At 42.7% G+C, this 24,803-nt stretch overlaps 1 protein-coding gene across 3 annotated transcripts; it reads left to right on the forward strand.

The window, feature by feature from the left end:
* Positions 1–12,080: 12,080 nt before the first annotated feature.
* On the forward strand, positions 12,081–22,437 carry LOC126210366 (cuticle protein 79-like). 3 transcript variants are annotated; one of them, XM_049939584.1, is made up of 4 exons: positions 12,081–12,133; positions 15,792–16,193; positions 21,730–21,859; positions 22,259–22,437. In XM_049939584.1, the coding sequence occupies exons 1-3, from the start codon at positions 12,119–12,121 to the stop codon at positions 21,811–21,813; spliced, it is 501 nt and encodes a 166-aa protein (XP_049795541.1). In that variant the 5' UTR covers positions 12,081–12,118; the 3' UTR covers positions 21,814–21,859; positions 22,259–22,437. The 3 variants fall into 3 exon arrangements, with proteins under 3 accessions (XP_049795541.1, XP_049795542.1, XP_049795540.1); XM_049939585.1 differs by having other exon boundaries at positions 21,730–21,836; XM_049939583.1 differs by having other exon boundaries at positions 21,730–21,833; positions 22,258–22,437.
* The last annotated feature ends 2,366 nt before the right edge of the window (positions 22,438–24,803 follow it).

Raw genomic sequence — 24,803 nt, forward strand, 5'->3', positions numbered from 1 at the left:
TTAGGCCTTTCAGTGCTCTGTCAAACTCTTCACGCAGTATCGTATCTCTCATTTCATTTTTATCTACGTCCTCTTCCATTTCCATAATATTGTCCTCAAGTATATCGGCCTTGCATAGACCCTCTGTATACTCCTTTCACCCTTCTGCTTTCCCTTCTTTGCTTAGAACTGGGTTTCCATCTGAGCTCTTGATATTCATACAAGTGTTTCTCGTTTTCTTCAAAGGTCTCTTTAATTTTCCTTTAGGCAGTATCTATCTTACACCTAGTGATATATGCCTCTACATCCTTAAATTTGTCCTCTAGCCATCCCCGCTTAGCAATTTTGCACTTCCTGTCGTTCTCATTTTTGAGATGTTTGTATTCCTTTTTGCCTGCTTCATTTACTGCGTTTTTATATTTTCTCGTTTCATCAGTTAAATTCAGTATACTGTTACCCAAGGATTTCTACTAGCCCTCGTCTTTTTATCTATTTGATCCTCTGCTGCCTTCACTATTTTATCTCTCAAAGTTACCCATTCTTCTTCCACAGTATATCTTTCACCCTTTCTTGTCAGTCGTTCCCTAATGCTCTCTCTGAGACTCTCTACAACCTCTGGTTCTTTCAGTTTATCCAGGTCCCATCTGCCTAAATTCCCACGCTCATCATATGAGTTGATTATCTTACAAAATTGTTATTGGATCCTCCCGAAAACATTGTGAAACTGCTTTATTTAGAATAGCGTAAAGGAGAATAGATAATCTCCTATGTTGTGCCCGCAGTAAAAAAAAAGTTGAGACAGAAATAGAGACACATCTAACATTGAGTAACATGTTATTAACCTCTGTGGTTAGCGGTGTAACTATCAGGTAGGGAAACCGAATTGCCCTCACACCAACAGACCAGCTTGCAGCTTATTTCTCAAAGTGGGGAAAGTGTACGCTCTGTCCTCTGATGTTACGAGGCTGATTACTCCGCTGTGGTGCTCCCGTACCACGGATCGACGTAACACCAAAGCTTGTCGTACGAGCGACGACTGAAAGTGTTTTACACCGAGGAGATACAGCGTCTCGCGGGTTGACCCATTTGAGGCGAGGTGTCAGGTGTGCTTTCGAAGCATACGAAGGAAGAGACGTAGTGGGCGACTTTTCCTTGTCACGTAAAAAAGCGACGATCATTCTGTCTCCCGTCGCTACCTAGCACGGTTATGTCACATGTCTTGCCATTATAAGGGTATACAACACAGCATTAGCACTGTCAGCAGACATTATCTGAGTGTCGGAGTTAGCAGAGATATGGAAGGAAGGCAAATTGTGTCGAAATTAGTACAGGAAAAGTAAACTGTTCTGTACCCCATCACGTAGTTTAGAAATCGTGTGGAACGAGGAAATAATGCGAAAGGCAAACATAGACCTCACTTTCATCTGCTGCCATCCTGGAACCCGACTCATTACAATCTTTCCATCTCTATGCAACCCCTGTACGCAATATCCCACATACACTGACTGAGATGAAAAGTGGTACACCATGAAGCAACGTCGATATTTTATCAAGGACATGTTCATCATATAATGGGTATTAAATGACTGACCCTGCACTCCATGCGGATTTATGACCTTTCCTCATCAGTATGAAGTGTGGCCAATCTGGCACGAATACACTCTCGTATTCGTCGTGACTTGGAAGGCAAAAGTCTCCGAATGCAGTCTTGAGGATTTTTTTTATGAAGCTTGCTGGGTGGAAGCTGGTATCAAAGAACGCAGCTAGCCACTGCATCCCAGAGAAATGAGAGACGACGCAAGTGTCTGGGCAGGCCATAAAAAGGATCCGCGCTATTCTCAAAGCATTTGTGGTGCGAACTGCATCGTTCGGCCTTGCATTGTTCTGTTGGAATGTGCTATTCGATGCCTTCGTTACGAAGGGTACGAGAACAGTGTTTACCAATCAAGTCACTTTCGAGGAAGTAGTCAGTTTCTGATCAACAATTTACCAAACCATTTCTGTTGTCATATATGTTTGGTTACCAAACCATTAGTCCAGATACGGGAGATGTATGCATCTTGAGAAGCGATGCTTTCTGTGTCCCCTTATCATGTTGTCTATGGATTCGAATACATCTTTTGGTGAACAAATTTACTAAAGAAAATATACAACAGTGTTCGGAAACGTCTTGTATACACACGCACACACACATTCATATGCATGCATATACATATGTCATATATACATACCCATACACATATACATACATAGATATGTGTACATACTCTCTCTCTCTCTCTCACACACACACACACACACCCACACGAAACACTCACACATTATACGAGGATTGGAACTTAAATAGTGGTAACTATTTATACACAACCGATACAAAATGCGATATGGATGGCGTAGTATGCCGTTAGCAGAGGCTGTTCTGTTGATGGGGCGAATGGAGCGGTCTACAGCCTGTCGAATCTCTGGAACAATTCTGAAACGAATGCCACGAAGCGAAATCTGAAACGCCAGTTCAACGAATGGCGTCATTGTGGGTCGCCGTGAAAGTTGAAAGTGTGTCAGAACCCCAGTATGGTGAAAGTTATGGTGGTTCTTGTGTACGACTGTGATGGTGTTATCCTAACGCATTACGTTCCTCCACGGCAGACCGTCAATGCACAGTATTACTGTTCGTTTTTGGAGCATCACCTGCGAACAGCTTTGCGAAAGAAGTGGCGACACTTTCTGCGCTACCCACACATCATTTGGCACGACAAAACGCAGGCGCAAACGGCGCAAGCTGTGGCTGCTCTGTTCGGTCGATGAGACTGGGAAGTACTGTACCATCCACCATACTCCCCGGACTTAAGTCCTTGTGACTTTGATTTGATTCCGAAGTTGAAGGAGCCACTTCGTGGCATTCGCTTCAGAACTGTCCCAGTGATTCGACAGGCAGTAGACCCCTCCATTCACACCATCAACAGAGCAGGCTCTGCTAATGGTATACTACACTCTCCACATCGCTGGAACGGGTTCTACACAGCGCTGGTGACTACTTTGAAGGACAGTAACAGGTGCACACATGTAACTCTTTTGTATCGGTTGTGAATAAAATGTTGCCACTATTTAAGTTCCAACGCTCAGACACAGATATATATATATACAGGGTGAGTCATCTAACGTTACCGCTGAATATATTTCGTAAACCACATCAAATACTGACGAACCGATTCCACAGAGCGAACGTGAGGAGAGGGGCTAGTGTAACTGGTTAATACAAACCATAAAAAATGCACGGAAGTATGTTTTTTAACACAAACCTACGTTTTTTTAAATGGAACCACGTTAGTTTTGTTAGCACATCTGAACATATAAACAAATACGTGATCAGTGCCGTTTGTTGCATTGTAAAATGTTAATTTCATCCGGAGATATTGTAACCTAAAGTTGACGCTTGAAATCTCCGACGTTCAGTTGCGTGTTGTAACAAACACGGGCCACGGTCGGCGAGCAGCATCTGCAGGGACATGTTTACGATGACGACCGTGTTTACGAGTGTGGCTGTAGTGCACTGTTGTGGTTTGGTCTAGCTGTCGCAGTGTTCGCATGTAGCGCTTGCTGCTATTGTTATTGTGCATTCGTCTCCGCACGCAGACCAACTGTGTATTCGAACTATGAAAAGACGGAGATGATACTCATCTATGGCGAATCTCGACGAAATGTAGCTGAAGCCTGTAGGGTATATGCAGAACGGTACCCGGACAGAGAGCGTCCAACGTGCCGCACATTGCAAAACATCTACCGCCAACTGTACGCAACAGGTATGGTCGTAGCACGCAAACGGGTCCGTAACAGGCCCGTCACAGGAGAAGCGAGTGCAGTTGGTGTGTTAGCTGCTGTTGCCTTGAACCCACACATGAGTACACGGGACATTGCGAGAGCCGGTGTACTGAGTCAAAGTAGTGTCATGCGCATACTGCATCGTCACCGCTTTCACGCATTTCATGTGTCGCTACATCAGCAATTACATGGTGATGACTTTAATCATCGAGTGCAATTCTGTCAATGGGCGTTAACAGAGAATGCGTTGCAGTTCTACCTGTTTACCGATGAAGCGGGTTTCACAAACCACGGGGCAGTGAATCTACGGAACATGCATTACTGGTCCGTGGACAATCCTCGCTTCCTCAGACAGGTAGAGCGACAGCGACCGTGGACTGTAAATGTATGGTGTGGAATCATTGGCGACCACCTCATTGGTCCTCACTTCATTGCAGGGGCCCAAACAGCTGCAACATACATCGCGTTTCTACAGAATGATCTGCCAACGTTGCTCGAAAATGTCCCACTGAAAACGCGTCGACGTATGTGGTATCAGCATGATGGTGCACCTGCACATTCCGCAATTAACACTAGGCTGACCCTCGACAGGATGTTCGACGGGCGTTTCATAGGACGTGGAGGTTGCATAAATTGGCCAGCCCGTTCTCCTGATTTTACACCTTTGGAATTCTTTCTGTGGGGTACGTTAAAGGAGAATGTGTACCGTGATGTGCCTACAACCCCAGAGGATATGAAACAACGTATTGTGGCAGCCTGCGGCGACATTACACCAGATGTACTGCGGCGTGTACGACATTCATTACGCCAGAGATTGCAACTGTGTGAAGCAAATGATGGCCACCACATTGAATATCTATTGGCCTGACATGTCGGGACACACTCTATTCCACTCCGTAATTGAAAACGAAAACCACGTGTGTACGTGTAATTCACCCCTCATGGTATTGTACATGTGCGTCGGTGAAAAAGACCAATAAAAAGGTGTTAGCATGTGGACGTAATGTGCTGTTCCAGTCTCTTCTGTACCTAAGGTCCATCACCGTTCCCTTTGGATCCCTACGTAATTCGGTGCTCTCCGATGCACACCATCGAACAGCGGAGGAGTGGTACTCAAGCGTCAACTTTAGGTTACAATATCTTCGGATGTAATTAACATTTTACAATGCAACAAACGGCAATGATTACGTATTTGTTTATATGTTCAGACGTGCCAATAAAACTAACGGGGTTCCATTTAAAAAAACGTAGGTTTGTGTTAAAAAACATACTTCCGTGCATTTTTTATGGTTTGTATTAACCAGTTACACTAGCCCCTCTCCTCACGTTCGGTCTGTGGAATCGATTCGTCAGTATTTGATGTGGTTTACGAAATATATCCAGCGGTAATGTTAGGTGACTCACCCTAACCTAACTAACCTAAGGACAGCACACAACACCCAGCCATCACGAGGCAGAGAAAATCCCTGACCCCGCCGGGAATCGAACCCGGGAACCCGGGCGTGGGAAGCGAGAACGCTACCGCACGACCACGAGATGTTACCGCTTATTATTAACAATCATTTCACAGCACAGAGTACCCTGAACCACCCTTGCAAGTTTGTCAAACTGTTTCTGACCACTCTGTGTATACACAGCATGATTCAGCTGCCACTAAGTTTTGCATAACCCGCATAGCCTTAAAAAATAATGCTCGAAATTTTCATATTCTCAGACTCACTACGCGTAAACTATTAGCACTACAGGAAAAATGAACAGGACTTTTTTTTCTACAATATTTAATGTAAAATTTTGTGTTCGGTTATGTATCGGCTGGAGGCCACCATTTTCAGGTTATTGAAGAAAAAGTTCTCAGAAGTCACTTTCGTAAGTGTTTCATGAGTACTCCGATAACTACGGCCTCTTGAGAAAACGCATCCCAGTAAAACCTTTAAGTGTGTTAAATTTCCTATAAAAAACCCTTTTAATTTTTTGTCTGTAGAACAAACAGTTTGCACGTAGCAAGAGAGAGAACATCGACTCTGGCATATAGTATTTGAAGGTGTTGCGGGTTACATAAAACACGTAAGTAGATGCAGCTAACTCACCCCGTGTATAAGGTCTGTTCAAAACGCTGTGGAACTGTGTTCACAAAATTCTTCTGCGCTCACCTTTCACTTATTGCGCAGGATATCTTTCGAAATACTCCACAATTGAACCTCACCCAATGCCGTTTCCTCTTCTGGAAGCAGAGTTGGTACGCCTCTCGCCGAAAAGCGCCGTCTGTCAATTTTATTTTACCTCGTTTATCGTTGCAAATATTCATCCTTTCAAGTGGGTTTTCAACTTAAGCAATGAAAAAAGGTCCGCAGAGACCATGCCTGAAGAGTACGAATGATGAGACAGCACAGTGATTTTGTATTTTTATGCAACAGCCACGCACCATCAGGGTTGAACATGCGGGTGCGTTATTGTGACGCAAGAGCCACGAATTGTCTCGCCACATTTCAGGCCTCTTCCTTTTCAAATTGTCTGCCAAGCGTCGCAACACGTCCCGTTAGTGTCTTCGATTAACAGTTTGATCCTGTGGCACGAATTCATGATGAAGTAATCCTTCAAACTCAAAGAAGACTGTAAGCATGCCTTTGACGCTTGACCTGACGTGACAAGTTGTCTTTCGTCTTAGAGAACCTTTCGCGACCCATTGTGAAGACTGAATCTTGGTCTCAACATCATAACCGTAGACCCATGTCTCATGACCAGTTGTGAGTCTCTAAACAACAACTCATTCTCTTTTGCGCCATCCAAAAGCTCTTCAAAGCTTGCGAGCGAACGTCTTTCTTGACTTGACTCATGAGATATGGGACGAATTAGGCGGCAACGGGATGGATTCCAAAATGCTGTATCAGCATTTCATGACGTGATCCAAACGAAATGTTACGCTCTTCTGCAATCTCTCGGACAGTCAGTCTTCAATTGGCACGCACAATTTCGTTGACATTCCTGACATGACCGTCGTCGGTAGACGTCGAAGGGTGTCCTGAACAAGGGCCATCTTTGACTTGAGTTCGGCCATTTGTAAACCGTGTAAACCATTCGCAACTCGGAGAACGGCTTAAGCACTCATCTTTGTATGCTTCCTGCATCATTTGGTTCTAATTAGATTTCACGAACAATTTAATGCAGACACATCGCTACTCTAACTCTGCCATGTCGCAATTCGCAAACTGTGAGACGCAGCAGATCTACTAAGAACAGCACTGAACAACAATTAGCAGACACACAACAATGAAACTTCTGGCAGTTACACATTAAACGCAGGCGTGTTCAGGGATGCCAACCGCTCTTCGCTCCAACACACCGGCGCAAAATTACGAGTGTTCCGGAATCTTTTGAACAGACCTATATATAAAAGACCAATATTCTCTGCTAACCGATTATTCTCTGTATTTGTGCGCTTCTATACAATAATCGTCACGCAAAACGGTTGCATATCCAGGCCGATGCAGCCAGTCCTCGCTTATAGTAGCAAACGCGAGTACTTACTCTAAGTTCTGCGGTAGTGTAGTGTACATGCACCCGGAAACACATTCAGCTGACGAGTTTTAGGTTAAATGGGCAGCGGCAGAGACTGGTGTGTATACGAACGTGCGGAGACAGCGAATTCGGAATTGACGTCACAGGATCCGCTGGCGAATTTAAATCCAACACAAGGAGCTCATTTACGATCTTTATTCTCTGGTGTTCAAGCGAAACTGTGAGTTTGATGAGAAGTTTTACCTTTAATAATAATTATTATTTGTCATCTCATACTTTTTATCACTGTTGTAAAGAACTTCATGGTGAGAGCTTGATTTGCTGCTGTTATGTTATTGAATAGAATTGGGGAGAAGAGGAGTTTGTGGCACAACTTGACTAGAAGACGGGATCGGTTGGTAGGGCATATTCTGAGGCATCAAGGGATCACCAATTTAGTATTGGACGGCAACGTGGAGGGTAAAAATCGTAGAGGGAGACCAAGAGATGAATACACTAAGCAGATTCAGAAGGATGTAGGTTGCAGTATGTACTGGGAGATGAAGAAGCTTGCACAGGATAGAGTAGCATGGGGAGCTGCATCGAACCAGTCTCAGGACTGAAGACCACAACAAGAACATGTTACTTCCTTCGATAGGGTACAGCGACGCTATTCCACTCAACAATAAGCGCTATATAAAATGACGCACAACCTTGTAAAAAATCTGTCAATGTAATGCAGTTCTGGCATGTTAATTGTGAATATATTTCGGTATATGAAAGGTCGAAATTCCTTTGCACGAACAAACATCTGAAGAACGTAGAAATCACGGTACATAAAAATGGTGCGGCTATTCCACCCAGTGAAGAGACTTTTCCGCCCAGAGTGATCCAGTGTCAAAATCACAAGCATTTATCACAAGTAAATAGTTTTCATCCTTTTGAACGCACATACACTTCGTGAAACTATGTAGCACATTGCTGGCACTTTATCCAAGAAGAGCTGCCTGTAGCACGTGTTACAGCTTGTTCCATATCTTCCTCGGCGTATGAAGCACTTGGTTTTTTCCTTTGGATGTACGGACAATCTGAAAAGCAACAAAGAAAACGTGTTCTCTAGAATTTCACAGCATAACATCAATTAAAATAATAATTTGACCGAGCAGAAACAGCCCCACGTCACCGGGGTGAAATACCCCACGTGCAGACATTTCGAAAGACGCGGCAAATCAGATCTTTGTGGAAAAAACCGGCAATATTTGTTGATACACACACTACATAACTTGTGTTCTTATACGAGTAACAATAAAATTTCACTTTTTTGTTCGTGGTATATCTTAAGTTTTTAGGTTGTATTGTTTAACTGTGGCAGTAATCCATCACAATTCGTTTACCTCTGGAGTTTGTTCTTCCGTCCTGTCAATAATGTAACAGAAAACACCCTTACTACAATGACTTAGGCGACACAGAGATACTGGCACAAACTTGAGGCAAAATGACCTTGACGCTGTGACGAACTAGCGCATTTGTTGCAGCATTTCTTATTTCAGGCGGATTAGCACCACGAGCAGAACATAAAAAAAAAATGGTTCAAATGGCTCTGAGCACTATGGGACTCAACTGCTGAGGTCATTAGTCCCCTAGAACTTAGAACTAGTTAAACCTAACTAACCTAAGGACATCACAAACATCCATGCCCGAGGCAGGATTCGAACCTGCGACCGTAGCGGTCTTGCGGTTCCAGACTGCAGCGCCTTTAACCGCACGGCCACTTCGGCCGGCAGCAGAACATCGCCGCTGTATCCTATTACTAGAGGTAGTTGCGTACTGGAGCGTCTATTGTAGGAGAAGTTGCCATCATCGTCAGGTTTCCTGCTTTGTCTGTTTCAGCGTTCCCAGAGTAGCTAGAGGAAAATATTCTGGTGATTCTTTACAAAATAAATTACGAGGGTAATCCCAAAAGTAAGGTCTCCTATTTTTTATTATTATATAGACCTGTTTATTTCTACAATGATATACATCAGTTTACCGCTTGACCATTTAGCTATTTTTCGACATAATCACCATTTCTGTATATGCATTTTTGTAGACGCTGTGGCAGTTTTTGTATGTCCATGTCATTCCAGCTCGCCGCCATGCTGTTCAGAAAGTTATGAACCTCTTCTTTCACCTCGTTGTCGAACCTGAATCGCTGGGACCACAATTAATGCTGACGTGTACTGTGAGACTCTGAAAAAACTCAAACGGGCAATTCAGCGCCGGAGAAGAGGAATGTTCAGCAACGGCGTACACATTCTTCAGGACAACGCTCACCCACGCATCGCTCAGCGAACAGTTGCTTTCCTGCAACAGTTTCAGTGGAACATAATCACCCACCCACCCTATAGTCCTTACGTGGCGCCCAGTTCCCTAGGTTAAAAAGAACATTTGGCCGGAAAGCGATTCAGCTCCGACGACGAGGTAAAAGAAGAGGTTCATAACTTTCTGAGCAGCACGGCGGCGAGCTGGTGTAACACAGACATACAAAAACTGCCACAGCGTCTACAAAAATGCATCGACAGAAATGGTGATTACGTCGAAAAATAGCTAAATGTTCAAGCTGTAAACTGATGTAAACCATTGTAGAAATAAACCAAATCGCTTGATACGGGCAAGTCTTCAGGTCCAGATTGTATACCGATTAGGTTCCTTTCAGATTACGCTGATACAATAGCTCCCTACTTATCAATCATATACAACCGCTCGCTCACCGACAGATCTATACCTACAGATTGAAAAATTGCGCAGGTCGCACCAGTGTTTAAGAAGGGTAGTAGGAGTAATCCATCGAACTACAGACCTGTATCATTGACGTCGGTTTGCAGTAGGGTTTTGGAGCATATACTGTATTCAAACATTATGAATCACCTCGAAGGGAACGATCTATTGATACGTAATCAGCATGGTTTCAGAAAACATCGTTCTTGTGCAACGCAGCTAGCTCTTTATTCGCACGAAGTAATGGCCGCTATCGACAGGGGATCTCAAGTTGATTCCGTATTTCTAGATTTCCGGAAAGCTTTTGACACCGTTCCTCATAAGCGACTTCTAATCAAGCTACGAGCCTATATGGTATCGTGTCAGTTGTACGACTGGATTCGTGATTTCCTGTCAGGAAGGTCGCAGTTCGTAGTAATAGGCGGCAAATCATCGAGTAAAATTAAAGTGATATCAGGTGTTCCCCAGGGAAGCGTCCTCGGACCTCTGCTGTTCCCGGGTTCCCAGGTTCGATTCCCGGCGGGGTCAGGGATTTTCTCTGCCTCGTGATGTCCTTGGGTTAGTTACGTTTAAGTAGTTGTAAGTTCTAGGGGACTGATGATCATAGATGTTAAGTCCCATAGTGCTCAGAGCCATTTTGAACCTCTGCTGTTCCTTATCTATATAAATGACCTGGGTGGCAATCTGAGCAGTTCTCTTAGGTTGTTCGCAGATGATGCTGTAATTTACCGTCTAGTAAGGTCATCCGAAGACCAGTATCAGTTGCAAAGCGATTTAGAAAAGATTGCTGTATGGTGTGGCAGGTGGCAGTTGATGCTAAATAACGAAAAGTGTGAGGTGATCCACATGAGTTCCAAAAGAAATCCGTTGGAATTAGATTACTCGATAAATAGTACAATTCTCAAGGCTGTCAATTCAACTAAGTACCTGGGTGTTAAAATTACGATCAACTTCAGTTGGAAAGACCACATAGATAATATTGTGGGGAAGGCGAACCAAAGGTTGCGTTTCATTGGCAGGACACTTAGAAGATGCAACAAGTCCACTAAAGAGACAGCTTACACTACACTCGTTCGTCCTCTGTTAGAATATTGCTGTGCGGTGTAGGATCCTTACCAGGTGGGATTGACGGAGGACATCGAAAGGGTGCAAAAAAGGGCAGCTCGGTTTGTATTATCACGTAATAGGGGATAGAGTGTGGAAGATATGATACGCGAGTTGGGATGGAAGTTATTAAAGGAAAGACGTTTTTCGTCGCGGCGAGATCTATTTACGAAATTTCAGTCACATAGGTAGGAATGACCATCAAAATAAAATAAGAGAAATCAGAGCTCGAACAGAAAGGTTCAGGTGTTCGTTTTTCCCGCGCGCTTTTTGGGAGTGGAATGGTAGAGAGATAGTATGATTGTGGTTCGATGAACCCTCTTCCAAGCACTTAAATGTGAATTGCAGAGTAATCATGTAGAGGTAGATGTAGATGTATGTACGTATAAAAAAATAGGAAATCTTACTTTTGGGATTACCCTCGTATCATCGTGAATTTCTTCCGCACCAACGAAGTTAAACTTCGTCATCGACGAGCACGACATCGACGGAACGCTAAGGACGTAAACCACCTGCATTCTAGCTCTATAACTTTTGCAAACGCGCCATTAACTCCCGAGTCGCGGAGCCAATTAGATGTCCGCTAGTTAGCCGGCGGTGACGTGTGCTACCGCCGGTACTGTCTTACTTTCGCTGGCGCGTGTGACGAGTATGGTATCACCGCCGCTAACAGGAGACTCGGAGGATGGAAAAAAAAGGAAAAAAGACGTGCGGTAAAGAGAGAGGCGACGCGAAACTGGATCGAGGCCTGCGACGCCGGGTGAAGGTGTGCCCTCTGGCGCTTCTAATTAGAAATAGCGAGCGCACGCGACAAGGACTCGAAGGCGAGACCGTGAGGTCGCTGCGACCGGGGGGTGGGAACCGGCGGCCGCCCGCCGGGGTATAAATGCCGGCGGCGCCGACGTCGCAGCATCAGTTCGCTGTCGTCTGCTCCCGAGGAACACAGCACATCACCTCTGACGCCATGAAGACTCTTCTGGTGAGTACAGCCACTGAGACAGCAGTTGCCGTCACGAACGGGGATTCTCTCTTCTTCACGAACACTTTCTTAGCATCTGAGCTATCTACATCTACATCCATACTCCGCAAACCACCTGACGGTGTGTGGCGGAGGGTACCTTGAATACCTCTATAGGTTCTCCCTTCTCTTCCAGTCTCGTATTGTTTGTGGAAAGAAGGATTGTCGGTATGCCTCTGTGTGGGCTCTAATCTCTCTATCCTCATGGTCTCTTCGCGAGACATACGTAGGAGGGAGCAATATACTGCTTGACTCCTCGGTGAACCTATGTTCTCGAAACTTCAACAAAAGCCCGTACCGAACTACTGAGCGTCTCTCCTGCAGAGTCTTCCACTGGAGTTTATCTATCATCTCCATAACGCTTTCGCGATTACTAAATTATCCTGTAACGAAGCGCGCTGCTCTCCGTTGGATCCTCTCCATCTCTTCTATCAACCCTGTCTGGTACGGATCCCACACTGCTGAGCAGTATTCAAGCAGTGGGCGAACAAGCGTACTGTAACCTACTTCCTTTGTTTTCGGATTGCATTTCCTTAGGATTCTTCCAATGAATCTCAGTCTGGCATCTGCTTTACCGACGATCAACTTTATATGATCACTCCATTTTAAATCACTCCTAATGCGTACTCCCAGATAATTTATGGAATTAACTGCTTCCAGTTGCTGACCTGCTATATTGTAGCTAAATGATAAGGGATCTATCTTTCTATGTATTCGCAGCGCATTACACTTGTCGACATTGAGATTCAATTGCCATTCCCTGCACCATGCGTCAATTCGCTGCAGATCCTCCTGCATTTCAGTACAATTTTCCATTGTTACAACCTCTCGATATACCACAGCATCATCCGCAAAAAGCCTCAGTGAACTTCTGATGTCATCCACAAGGTCATTTATGTATATTGCGAATAGCAACGGTCCTACGACACTCCCCTGCGGTATCCGTGTACGACTCACTGCTGGGTGTCACAGTTTAAATCCACACTCCACCTTCCCTGTGTTACATAAAAATACGGTTCTCGAATCACAGCGCTGACATAACTGGAAGAGGAGAAATGATACCATACGTTACTAGTAAACCGTGAATGCACAAAATTTTCTGACAGATTTACGTTAGTTGGCTTTGCTTGTTCTGCAAACATTCTACCTATTTCTTGATAAATTTGGCAGTAGTCAAAACTGGAAGTCGAACGCGGATCTTTCTTCATCGCGAGCAATTTTGAAGCAATGGAGATATTAGTGTGTAACGTGCAGTTGGAACCAAAGCCTAAAACGGTACCCCTCAGTGTAGACAGAGAAATGAAGACATGACGTTTCTGATACGTGGTTTAGACGGAAAATAAACACTAGTATAGGAATCTTTTGATATGAGGCAACTATTTATCCATTAAAATCGCCTCTCAGGTTTAAATTAGTTGCCTTGTTTTTATTGAAACCAATTATATCGATTTTTCGAAAGATTTTTTTAAAAATAGAGGTAATAAACTCCATAAATGAACTTATGATCATGATGATTGTTTGTGAACAGTAGGACCTAGGTCGCCTCATGTATTTTCTTTTATTACGACACATTATAGCTACTGTCATCGACACATCCAAATGGGAGAACTCTTGGAAACAAAGTTAGTGCCACTAGCTGAAGCATCTAGTAACATATAAAAATTCACTAAACAATCTGGAACTTATTTTCCTATAAGAAAGCATAAACTATAAATTACGATTCGTGACCCCGACGTAATTAAAGGAGCTGCACATCTTATAAAGTCGAAGATGAGATACGATCTTGGACCACAAGATTTAAATGAGATTACTATAACTTCTAAAATAACAGTAGTGATGCATTACGTACATTTTTCGTTTAATCTTTCTCCAGTACTCGAAAAGCAGCGTTCGAGAATCCAACATCTCACCTTTCATTCTTCCATAGCTTCTTATAATTTACTCAGTCAGTCAATTTCAGATTGATCAGCTTAATTGTGCAGATCGATACAATCGCGACTGCAGATCATTTGCTTGCGCTTCTCTCGCGTACACCTGATATTTGCCTGTGGCAATGCGTTATCTCAGAGTGATGTTATTCCTTGAATTACTGCTTGCGAAATAACGCCTGCCCATTTTCGCAGGCGTAAAACATAAAGAATGTTACATTCGCAAGAAATGTAATTTTTGTCTAAGCTGGGTCTCAAACTACTGTCTTACTTGTTTGCGAGCAATTTTCTTCCATCTCAGCTGTCCTTGTACTAATCGTGACTGGAGTCAAAGCTCCAGGTTATCGGTAACTCCATAGCATCTCCATCGAAATGTCAGCATCCGTTTCTCGAACTCTGAAGCTGATAAGGTTCAATAACTGGAGGAGGAAAACGTCTGTCATGAGGAAACGGTTCAATTACAACATTTTATGACAGATTACAATTATTTGCCTTTGCCCTTCGTGAAAGACCCAATTCTGAGATAGATTTTGTCAAAAGTAGCACTCGACCTGCGATCTTTCCTCTCTAGAAACAATTCTTTACTATCTGAGCTATACTTGTATAGCTCGCAGCTTGAGATAAAGTTTCAAACTATCAGTACCTCAATATTGCCAAAAGAGAAATGTGCAGATCATGTTTTCGATTCCCAACTATCGATTTAAAGCAAAAATTACCAGAATACTCTTCTGATAAGAAGGAACAAAAAAATGGTTCAAATGGCTCTGAGCACTATGGGACTCAACTGCTGTGGTCATAAGTCCCCTAGAACTTAGAACTACTTAAACCTAACTAACCTAAGGACAGCACACAACACCCAGCCACCACGAGGCAGAGAAAATCCCTGACCCCGCCGGGAATCGAACCCGGGAACCCGGGCGTGGGAAGCGAGAACGCTACCGCACGACCACGAGATGCGGGCTAAGAAGGAACAATTTCCGATGGTAACGAAGTTTGACCAGCTTCGGATAAGTTATCAGGATTACTCAACGTTTCTATACTTTCACTTTTCTGTCACAATTTTGGCCCCAATCGTCCACTGAAAAGAAGTCTTCATGCACAAGCTCAACAACAGACTTCATATGCACAATTCTGACACTATCGTTTGAAATTTCTGGCAGGAAAATAATCATAAAATCACTGGGAAGGAAAGTTACCGTGCAGATGCGGGGACAGTATTGAGACTGAGATGAAGCCCTGTGGAACTCCTCTTACAATTCCGCTATTTTATCTGAGGTTCACATTCAATGCTTAGCCTGCCAGGGACCAGAGATAAAGTATGATGTATCAACCATAAGTTAAACATTTGTTTTTGATGAATACACTGATATTACTGGAGGTTGACATTTGAGTGGGAATGGCTACTATGTCTTCTTTTATTGACCACTGTCATCCTGTTGGTTGTTTTATACGCCTAATAGCACACCATTTATCCCCAAGTATCAGTGCAAAACAAAATAGTAATGGAGCTAGTATTGAGACCTGTGGAAAACTTTTAGGGAATTACTTCTGAGACGACTCTTCAGCGCCGCAGTTCACACCCTGCCCACTCTGAAACTAACTTCGCAGGATTGTGTACGAGACAGACCCTAGGTATATGCTCTAATGACATCTGAGATATGAGGAATAACAGTTGAAATCCGACGTACCAGGTCGCTGTAGCGCTGCTGGCCGTGGCCCAGTGCATGCCCGAGCCAGAGCCCGAGGCAAAGGCAGCCCCCGGCTTCCTGAGCGGCGGTTATGGAGGCGGCTTCGGCGGCGGCTACGGAGGCGGCTACGGAGGCGGCTACGGAGGCGGACTGGGAGGCGGACTGGGAGGCGTTGGCCTCGCCGCCGGTCCCGCTATCGGCATCGCTGCTGCCCCCGCTGTCGGCATCGCCGCCTCCCCCGCAACCTTGGTGCGCACCCGAGTCGTGCCTGGACCGGCTCGCCTGGTGCAGCCGCCTCCAGTGCTGCAGAGGCAGGTGATCCAGCCTCCCCCCATCGTGCAGACCCGCCTCATCCAGCCCCCTGCCCAGCTCGTCCAGGGACCACCTCAGGTCATCCACGAGCAGGTGAGTTTCATGGTCCTGAGGCTATTTAACTGTTTGAGAACGTCGATAACAGGATAGCTACCAGGAAGTGGCTTTGGCATTAGTTCATCAATCACAAGCCTTCATCATGCCGAGCATCGAACAGAGGTCCTGTATTTGCCTACATATACATGAAAGGTTTAGCATTAGAACAGTATGTCCAATAAGCGATAGTTCAAAATAAGAATACTTCTAGTTTCCTGATTTTCATTCACTTCTGATGTGCGGTATTTTATTGCGGTGCGAATGTTCCCAATCACACAGGCTTTTTTGGCTTATAAATGGAAGTTCGAACAAAGTGTTACGTACATTGAAAAACCTCTCGTCTATCCCTGTTATTATTATTATATGCCTTGTAATCATATGAGAAAGAATAACTGCAAACCAAGCAACTATATTTGGAGCTAACGTAGGTTGTTGTTGTTGTGGTCTTCAGTCCTGAGACTGCTTTGATGCATCTCTCTATGCTACTCTATCCTGTGCAAGCTTCATCTCCCAATGCCTACTGCAACCTACATCCTTCTGAATCTGCTTAGTGTATTCTTGGTCTCCCTCTACGATTTTTACCCTCCACGCTGCCCTCCAATGCTCCCTTGATGCCTCAGAACATGTCCTACCAACCGGTCCCTTCTTCTTGTCAAATTGTGCCACACACGCCGCTGCTCCCCAATTCTATTCAACACGTCCTCATTAGTTACGCGATCTACCCATCTAAACTTCAGCATTCCTCTGTAGCACTAACGTAGGTAGATCAACGTAGGTAGATCAACTAAATGACTACGAAATAATCCACCTGCAGAACATAGTTACTCAGAATTGCCATTAATTTCCAGCCTATAATTTGGCAATTTACCTCTCAATATACTATATTTCCATTAATGTCATTTGTTGTTAACAACATGAGCTTATTTTCAAGATGTATGTGGCAATTTGGATTGGGCAGGGATATATGCTAGGGTAGCCCGTGCAGCTTTGAAAAGTCACTATGCCTGGACGGCGTAGTGGTTAGAGCAGGAGACCTGGGTTCAAATCCTGACCTTGGTATAAATTTTCATTCGTCGCTTCAGTCTGCAAATATACATCACAGATAATTTACCTCTCAATATACTATATTTCCATTAATGTCATTTGTTGTTAACAACATGAGCTTATTTCAAGATGTATGTGGCAATTTGGATTGGGCAGGGATATATGCTAGGGTAGCCCGTGCAGCTTTGAAAAGTCACTATGCCTGGACGGCGTAGTGGTTAGAGCAGGAGACCTGGGTTCAAATCCTGGCCTTGGTATAAATTTTCATTCGTCGCTTCAGTCTGCAAATATACATCACAGATAATTTACCTCTCAATATACTATATTTCCATTAATGTCATTTGTTGTTAACAACATGAGCTTATTTTCAAGATGTATGTGGCAATTTGGATTGGGCAGGGATATATGCTAGGGTAGCCCGTGCAGCTTTGAAAAGTCACTATGCCTGGACGGCGTAGTGGTTAGAGCAGGAGACCTGGGTTCAAATCCTGACCTTGGTATAAATTTTCATTCGTCGCTTCAGTCTGCAAATATACATCACAGATAATTTACCTCTCAATATACTATATTTCCATTAATGTCATTTGTTGTTAACAACATGAGCTTATTTCAAGATGTATGTGGCAATTTGGATTGGGCAGGGATATATGCTAGGGTAGCCCGTGCAGCTTTGAAAAGTCACTATGCCTGGACGGCGTAGTGGTTAGAGCAGGAGACCTGGGTTCAAATCCTGGCCTTGGTATAAATTTTCATTCGTCGCTTCAGTCTGCAAATATACATCACAGATAATTTACCTCTCAATATACTATATTTCCATTAATGTCATTTGTTGTTAACAACATGAGCTTATTTCAAGATGTATGTGGCAATTTGGATTGGGCAGGGATATATGCTAGGGTAGCCCGTGCAGCTTTGAAAAGTCACTATGCCTGGACGGCGTAGTGGTTAGAGCAGGAGACCTGGGTTCAAATCCTGGCCTTGGTATAAATTTTCATTCGTCGCTTCAGTCTGCAAATATACATCACAGATAATTTACCTCTCAATATACTATATTTCCATTAATGTCATTTATTGTTAACAACATGAGCTTATTTCAAGATGTATGTGGCAATTTGGATTGGGCAGGGATATATGCTAGGGTAGCCCCTGCAGCTTTGAAAAGTCACTATGCCTGGACGGCGTAGTGGTTAGAGCAGGAGACCTGGGTTCAAATCCTGGCCTTGGTATAAATTTTCATTCGTCGCTTCAGTCTGCAAATATACATCACAGATAATTTACCTCTCAATATACTATATTTCCATTAATGTCATTTGTTGTTAACAACATGAGCTTATTTCAAGATGTATGTGGCAATTTGGATTGGGCAGGGATATATGCTAGGGTAGCCCGTGCAGCTTTGAAAAGTCACTATGCCTGGACGGCGTAGTGGTTAGAGCAGGAGACCTGGGTTCAAATCCTGGCCTTGGTATAAATTTTCATTCGTCGCTTCAGTCTGCAAATATACATCACAGATAATTTACCTCTCAATATACTATATTTCCATTAATGTCATTTGTTGTTAACAACATGAGCTTATTTCAAGATGTATGTGGCAATTTGGATTGGGCAGGGATATATGCTAGGGTAGCCCGTGCAGCTTTGAAAAGTCACTATGCCTGGACGGCGTAGTGGTTAGAGCAGGAGACCTGGGTTCAAATCCTGGCCTTGGTATAAATTTTCATTCGTCGCTTCAGTCTGCAAATATACATCACAGATAATTTACCTCTCAATATACTATATTTCCATTAATGTCATTTGTTGTTAACAACATGAGCTTATTTTCAAGATGTATGTGGCAATTTGGATTGGGCAGGGATATATGCTAGGGTAGCCCGTGCAGCTTTGAAAAGTCACTATGCCTGGACGGCGTAGTGGTTAGAGCAGGAGACCTGGGTTCAAATCCTGACCTTGGTATAAATTTTCATTCGTCGCTTCAGTCTGCAAATATACATCACAGATAATTACCTCTCAATATACTATATTTCCATTAATGTCATTTGTTGTTAACAACATGAGCTTATTTCAAGATGTATGTGGCAATTTGGATTGGGCAGGGATATATGCTAGGGTAGCCCGTGCAGCTTTGAAAAGTCACTATGCCTGGACGGCGTAGTGGTTAGAGCAGGAGACCTGGGTTCAAATCCTGGCCTTGGTATAAATTTTCATTCGTCGCTTCAGTCTGCAAATATACATCACAGATAATTTACCTCTCAATATACTATATTTCCATTAATGTCATTTGTTGTTAACAACATGAGCTTATTTCAAGATGTATGTGGCAATTTGGATTGGGCAGGGATATATGCTAGGGTAGCCCGTGCAGCTTTGAAAAGTCACTATGCCTGGACGGCGTAGTGGTTAGAGCAGGAGACCTGGGTTCAAATCCTGGCCTTGGTATAAATTTTCATTCGTCGCTTCAGTCTGCAAATATACATCACAGATAATTTACCTCTCAATATACTATATTTCCATTAATGTCATTTATTGTTAACAACATGAGCTTATTTCAAGATGTATGTGGCAATTTGGATTGGGCAGGGATATATGCTAGGGTAGCCCCTGCAGCTATGCAAAGCCACTATGCCTGGACGGCGTAGTGGTTAGAGCAGGAGACCTGGGTTCAAATCCTGGCCTTGGTATAAATTTTCATTCGTCGCTTCAGTCTGCAAATATACATCACAGATAATTTACCTCTCAATATACTATATTTCCATTAATGTCATTTGTTGTTAACAACATGAGCTTATTTCAAGATGTATGTGGCAATTTGGATTGGGCAGGGATATATGCTAGGGTAGCCCGTGCAGCTTTGAAAAGTCACTATGCCTGGACGGCGTAGTGGTTAGAGCAGGAGACCTGGGTTCAAATCCTGGCCTTGGTATAAATTTTCATTCGTCGCTTCAGTCTGCAAATATACATCACAGATAATTTACCTCTCAATATACTATATTTCCATTAATGTCATTTGTTGTTAACAACATGAGCTTATTTTCAAGATGTATGTGGCAATTTGGATTGGGCAGGGATATATGCTAGGGTAGCCCGTGCAGCTTTGAAAAGTCACTATGCCTGGACGGTGTAGTGGTTAGAGCAGGAGACCTGGGTTCAAATCCTGGCCTTGGTATAAATTTTCATTCGTCGCTTCAGTCTGCAAATATACATCACAGATAATTTACCTCTCAATATACTATATTTCCATTAATGTCATTTGTTGTTAACAACATGAGCTTATTTCAAGATGTATGTGGCAATTTGGATTGGGCAGGGATATATGCTAGGGTAGCCCCTGCAGCTATGCAAAGTCACTATGCCTGGACGGCGTAGTGGTTAGAGCAGGAGACCTGGGTTCAAATCCTGACCTTGGTATAAATTTTCATTCGTCGCTTCAGTCTGCAAATATACATCACAGATAATTTACCTCTCAATATACTATATTTCCATTAATGTCATTTGTTGTTAACAACATGAGCTTATTTCAAGATGTATGTGGCAATTTGGATTGGGCAGGGATATATGCTAGGGTAGCCCGTGCAGCTTTGAAAAGTCACTATGCCTGGACGGCGTAGTGGTTAGAGCAGGAGACCTGGGTTCAAATCCTGGCCTTGGTATAAATTTTCATTCGTCGCTTCAGTCTGCAAATATACATCACAGATAATTTACCTCTCAATATACTATATTTCCATTAATGTCATTTGTTGTTAACAACATGAGCTTATTTTCAAGATGTATGTGGCAATTTGGATTGGGCAGGGATATATGCTAGGGTAGCCCGTGCAGCTTTGAAAAGTCACTATGCCTGGACGGCGTAGTGGTTAGAGCAGGAGACCTGGGTTCAAATCCTGACCTTGGTATAAATTTTCATTCGTCGCTTCAGTCTGCAAATATACATCACAGATAATACTTAAAAAGTTTTCTGGAATCATATATTTGCAATTGATTATTCCGAAAAATTATCAACTTCCACTCAGTTAATACTTGGCAGAACTCCAATCAGCATTTGGAATGCAGCGCCTTGACTCTTGTGCAGCAAGTCGTTCACTATTCTACAGCATCCATTTTAAATAAAAAATATAACAATAATCCTTGCACTTTTAAGTCGAAGGAGTTCCTGGAAAAAATTTAAGCAAATTCCTGTGTTATATTGCCGATTACACTAGTAAATACTCAACAGCTTGTCATCTGCTTAGGATTCGTGTAAATGTAATTTTATTCATTATTAACTTTTCTGATGTTCCATGACCATGGATACTGGCTCCTCAGTTTCATCATACTGATCTAGCGTGCAATTGAAACAAAAATCAATCAACAGTAGGAGAATAAACAAGAAGGAGTAATAATGATGGAAGACCAATGTTCGGTACAAATATCTGACACTCTGTGTCCACCCCATCACTATTGCATTCGCAGCGTGAACAAACGACTCATACACCTTTCGCTTTCTCGCTTCCAGACTCCAGCGGTGATCAAGACTGCTGTGCCCGCAATCGCTGCTGCTCCAGCCATCGGCTTCGGCTACAAATCTCTGCTTCACTAAGCTCCAGGTCGCCAGCATCTGTGGTAACGCTGAAACTAGACAGATAGTAAGCAGCTATGTAAGAGATAAACGTTGATGGATCATGCTCGTACATAAAAGATTTAAAACTACTACACGATTTTACAACGCTTTATTCTCAACAAAAGCAAACATAAATTCTTTATCTTACTGGACATATAAACATATGTATATGGTCTTACAGCTTCGCTTTCTGGTGTTGTGGCCCAAGTAGAATTGGAAGCCGATAGTATATCCTTTGCCCTCTGGCTGTGTATTGTCCACGTTAAAATTTCATTCTCTGAAATTGGTTGCCTTTTCAGTAGAGGACTTGAGGCAAAACTGTAGTTTTATTTACACCCTTTTATGAACTGTCATAAACACATCACAGCACTGACACAAACTGAATATCGCAGAGAATGTCTACAGCCAGTGTTCTTTTTCCCAGGTTCCGCCAGAAGCAGCCTGATGCAAACATCCAACGACGGCAAGATGAACATCTTGATATTCCTCTTACTCTTCGTTTCTAGAACATCACATTATCTTAATTTATTTCTTCCAAGTGAACAAAGACATTGTACCATCGCTCTAAATTATGCAATAAAGCTTTGAGTATCAGAATACAAATCGTCTGCTATTTCACGCTACATCCTCCCCCAATCCATTTCCTACAGTACTTTATAAAATCTGCATTGATCTTATTGTCCACAGAGTCTCATTATAAAAATCGGGCTCTACTTTAACTGGCTGTTGCATTTAGCTGTTCTGGGTAATATGATTTCTCCTGGGATGCAGTATTCGTAGTTTCCTTCATATGGAACGCCAAATATTTTGTTTTGTGGTCTAAAATGATATTCAAGGTATCGGTTGGGAAACTTACAAAGGTTCACGTAACTGCGATATGGAAAAATCCTAATATCAGAACATATTTGTTTTCCAGCGAGTATCAGCCGAACACAACACTGTAATAACATATTTTCGGCATCATAATCAAAATCTCTAAATTTTATTTGCATATGCTCGACTTGACAGTAGAGGACATACGTATTCTACAAAGTTCTTGCTGTAACGACATAGCTGAACAAAATCAAAATAATAAATTTAAAAAAAATGGGAATTATTTCACAACTTTCTTTCGCAACATTGTATGCATAACGAAAAATATTCTATCATGAAATGACCTTGTTGTTAATTTCTATATTTCAAATAAAATAGTGTAATATTTAACATTATTCTTCGGTTAGGCAGCCTTAATGGATTTGTAAAGTAACTCCATGCCAAATGAAACTTTACTTGTATAATTTCCTTACTTAACAATGAGGAAAAAAACCATTTTATAGTCTACTTGCGTATAGTTTTCATCTGTGGCGTTTTGTAAATGCTTGCTATTATAACACAGTAAACATCATAATAAAGCATTTCTTAAAAATATATTGAAAGTTAGTGTCCGAATTTTCTATGTTTTATGCACGGTACTAGTAAACACTACATTGAAGTATTCCACGGTAATCATGTAGAAGAACTCAACTTACTTTATAATATGTATGTTCGATAAATCAAGTCTAATCATGGTGACATCTTCAAAAACTCTTAGTCCAGTAACTCATTCGTAATGCATTCATCTATTAAAGTCCTTTGCTGTTATCAGTTTTTTACTTTTATAACACGAATCATAATTATAATACTCTGTAAAAGTAAAAACAACTTTACAGAAAATTTGAAGTTTAAAACTAGTGCATAAGAAGTTAGGAAGATGAATACACATGAATTCAACATCGGTGCTGGGGCAGCTTTAGTGAAATGTGGAGTTGAGGAGAGAATCATAAAATTTTCTTTCGTTAACTCTCTCTTCTCATTTCGCAGCGAGTCTTGAAACCAATTGATTTCGTCACACAATCCATATGCTAAATAAAACAATACTTAATAATTCCTGGCCATCTTGTACTGTCTTTAAATAAAATGTGTGTCATTGAATCGTCTTTGAACCCTTGCAACATCTCGCAAACTTGTCTCCATTGATCCACGGAATATTATTCGTCTATTGTGATGAATCTTTGTGACACGCGTCACACCACTGCTGTACTGGCACTTCTCCATGCTATTCTATCCTGTGGAAGCCTCTTCATTTCTGCTAAACTACTGCAACCAACATCGTTCTGAATCTCCTCCCTATATTCATCTCTTAGTCGCTCTCTACGATCTTTATCCCGCCCCTTATACTTCCCTCCAATATTAAACTGGTGATGTCTCAGAATGTGTCCTATCGAAAGATCCCTTCTTTTAGTTAAGTAGTGAAACAAATTTCTTGCCTCCCCTATTCCGTTCAATATCTCTTCATTAGTGACGTCATCTGTCCATCTGATCGTCAAAATTCTTCTGTAGCACCACACCTCAAAAGCCTCTATTCTCTTCTTGTGTAAGCTATTTATCGTCCAGGATTCACTTCCATAAATGGCTACACTTCAGAAAAATACCTTCAGAAGAGACATTAGAACCCTAAATCTGCATTCAATGTTAACAATTTTCTCTTCTTCAGGAACATTATTCTTGCCGTCACTAGTCTACAGTTTATATTCTCTATGTTGGCCATAATCAGTGTTGTGGCGTAACAAGCTAGCTACGCCACACTGAAGTAGCCGAAAGGGCACACGTCAACTCACGCCGTCTTTCGTGAGGTCTGAAACAGGATACTTATGAATGCTATAAAGAAAAGAACGGAGCTTAGGTTTACTTAACTTTAATTTCCTTGTGGTACATATCTCTTGATAATACAAGTGAGACTCTCTCCAGATATGGTTAATGGCGCCTTGCTAGGTCGTAGCCATGGACTTAGCTGAAGGCTATTCTGTCTCTCGGCAAATGAGAGAAAAGCTTCGTACGTGTAGTCGCTAGCAGTGTCGTCCGTACAACTGGGCGAGTGCTAGTCCGTCTCTCGAGACCTGCTGTGTGGTGGCGCTCGATCTGCGATCCTGACAGTGGCGACACGCGGGTCC

This window comes from Schistocerca nitens, chromosome 10, assembly GCF_023898315.1.
Source record: "Schistocerca nitens isolate TAMUIC-IGC-003100 chromosome 10, iqSchNite1.1, whole genome shotgun sequence".
NCBI classification, from domain to species: Eukaryota; Metazoa; Arthropoda; class Insecta; order Orthoptera; family Acrididae; genus Schistocerca; species Schistocerca nitens.

Coding starts and splice junctions, on each gene's coding strand:
- LOC126210366 (XM_049939584.1), top strand. Junction 16,194..21,729: donor CTCAGGTCATCCACGAGCAG/GTGAGTTTCATG, acceptor TCTCGCTTCCAG/ACTCCAGCGGTGATCAAGAC.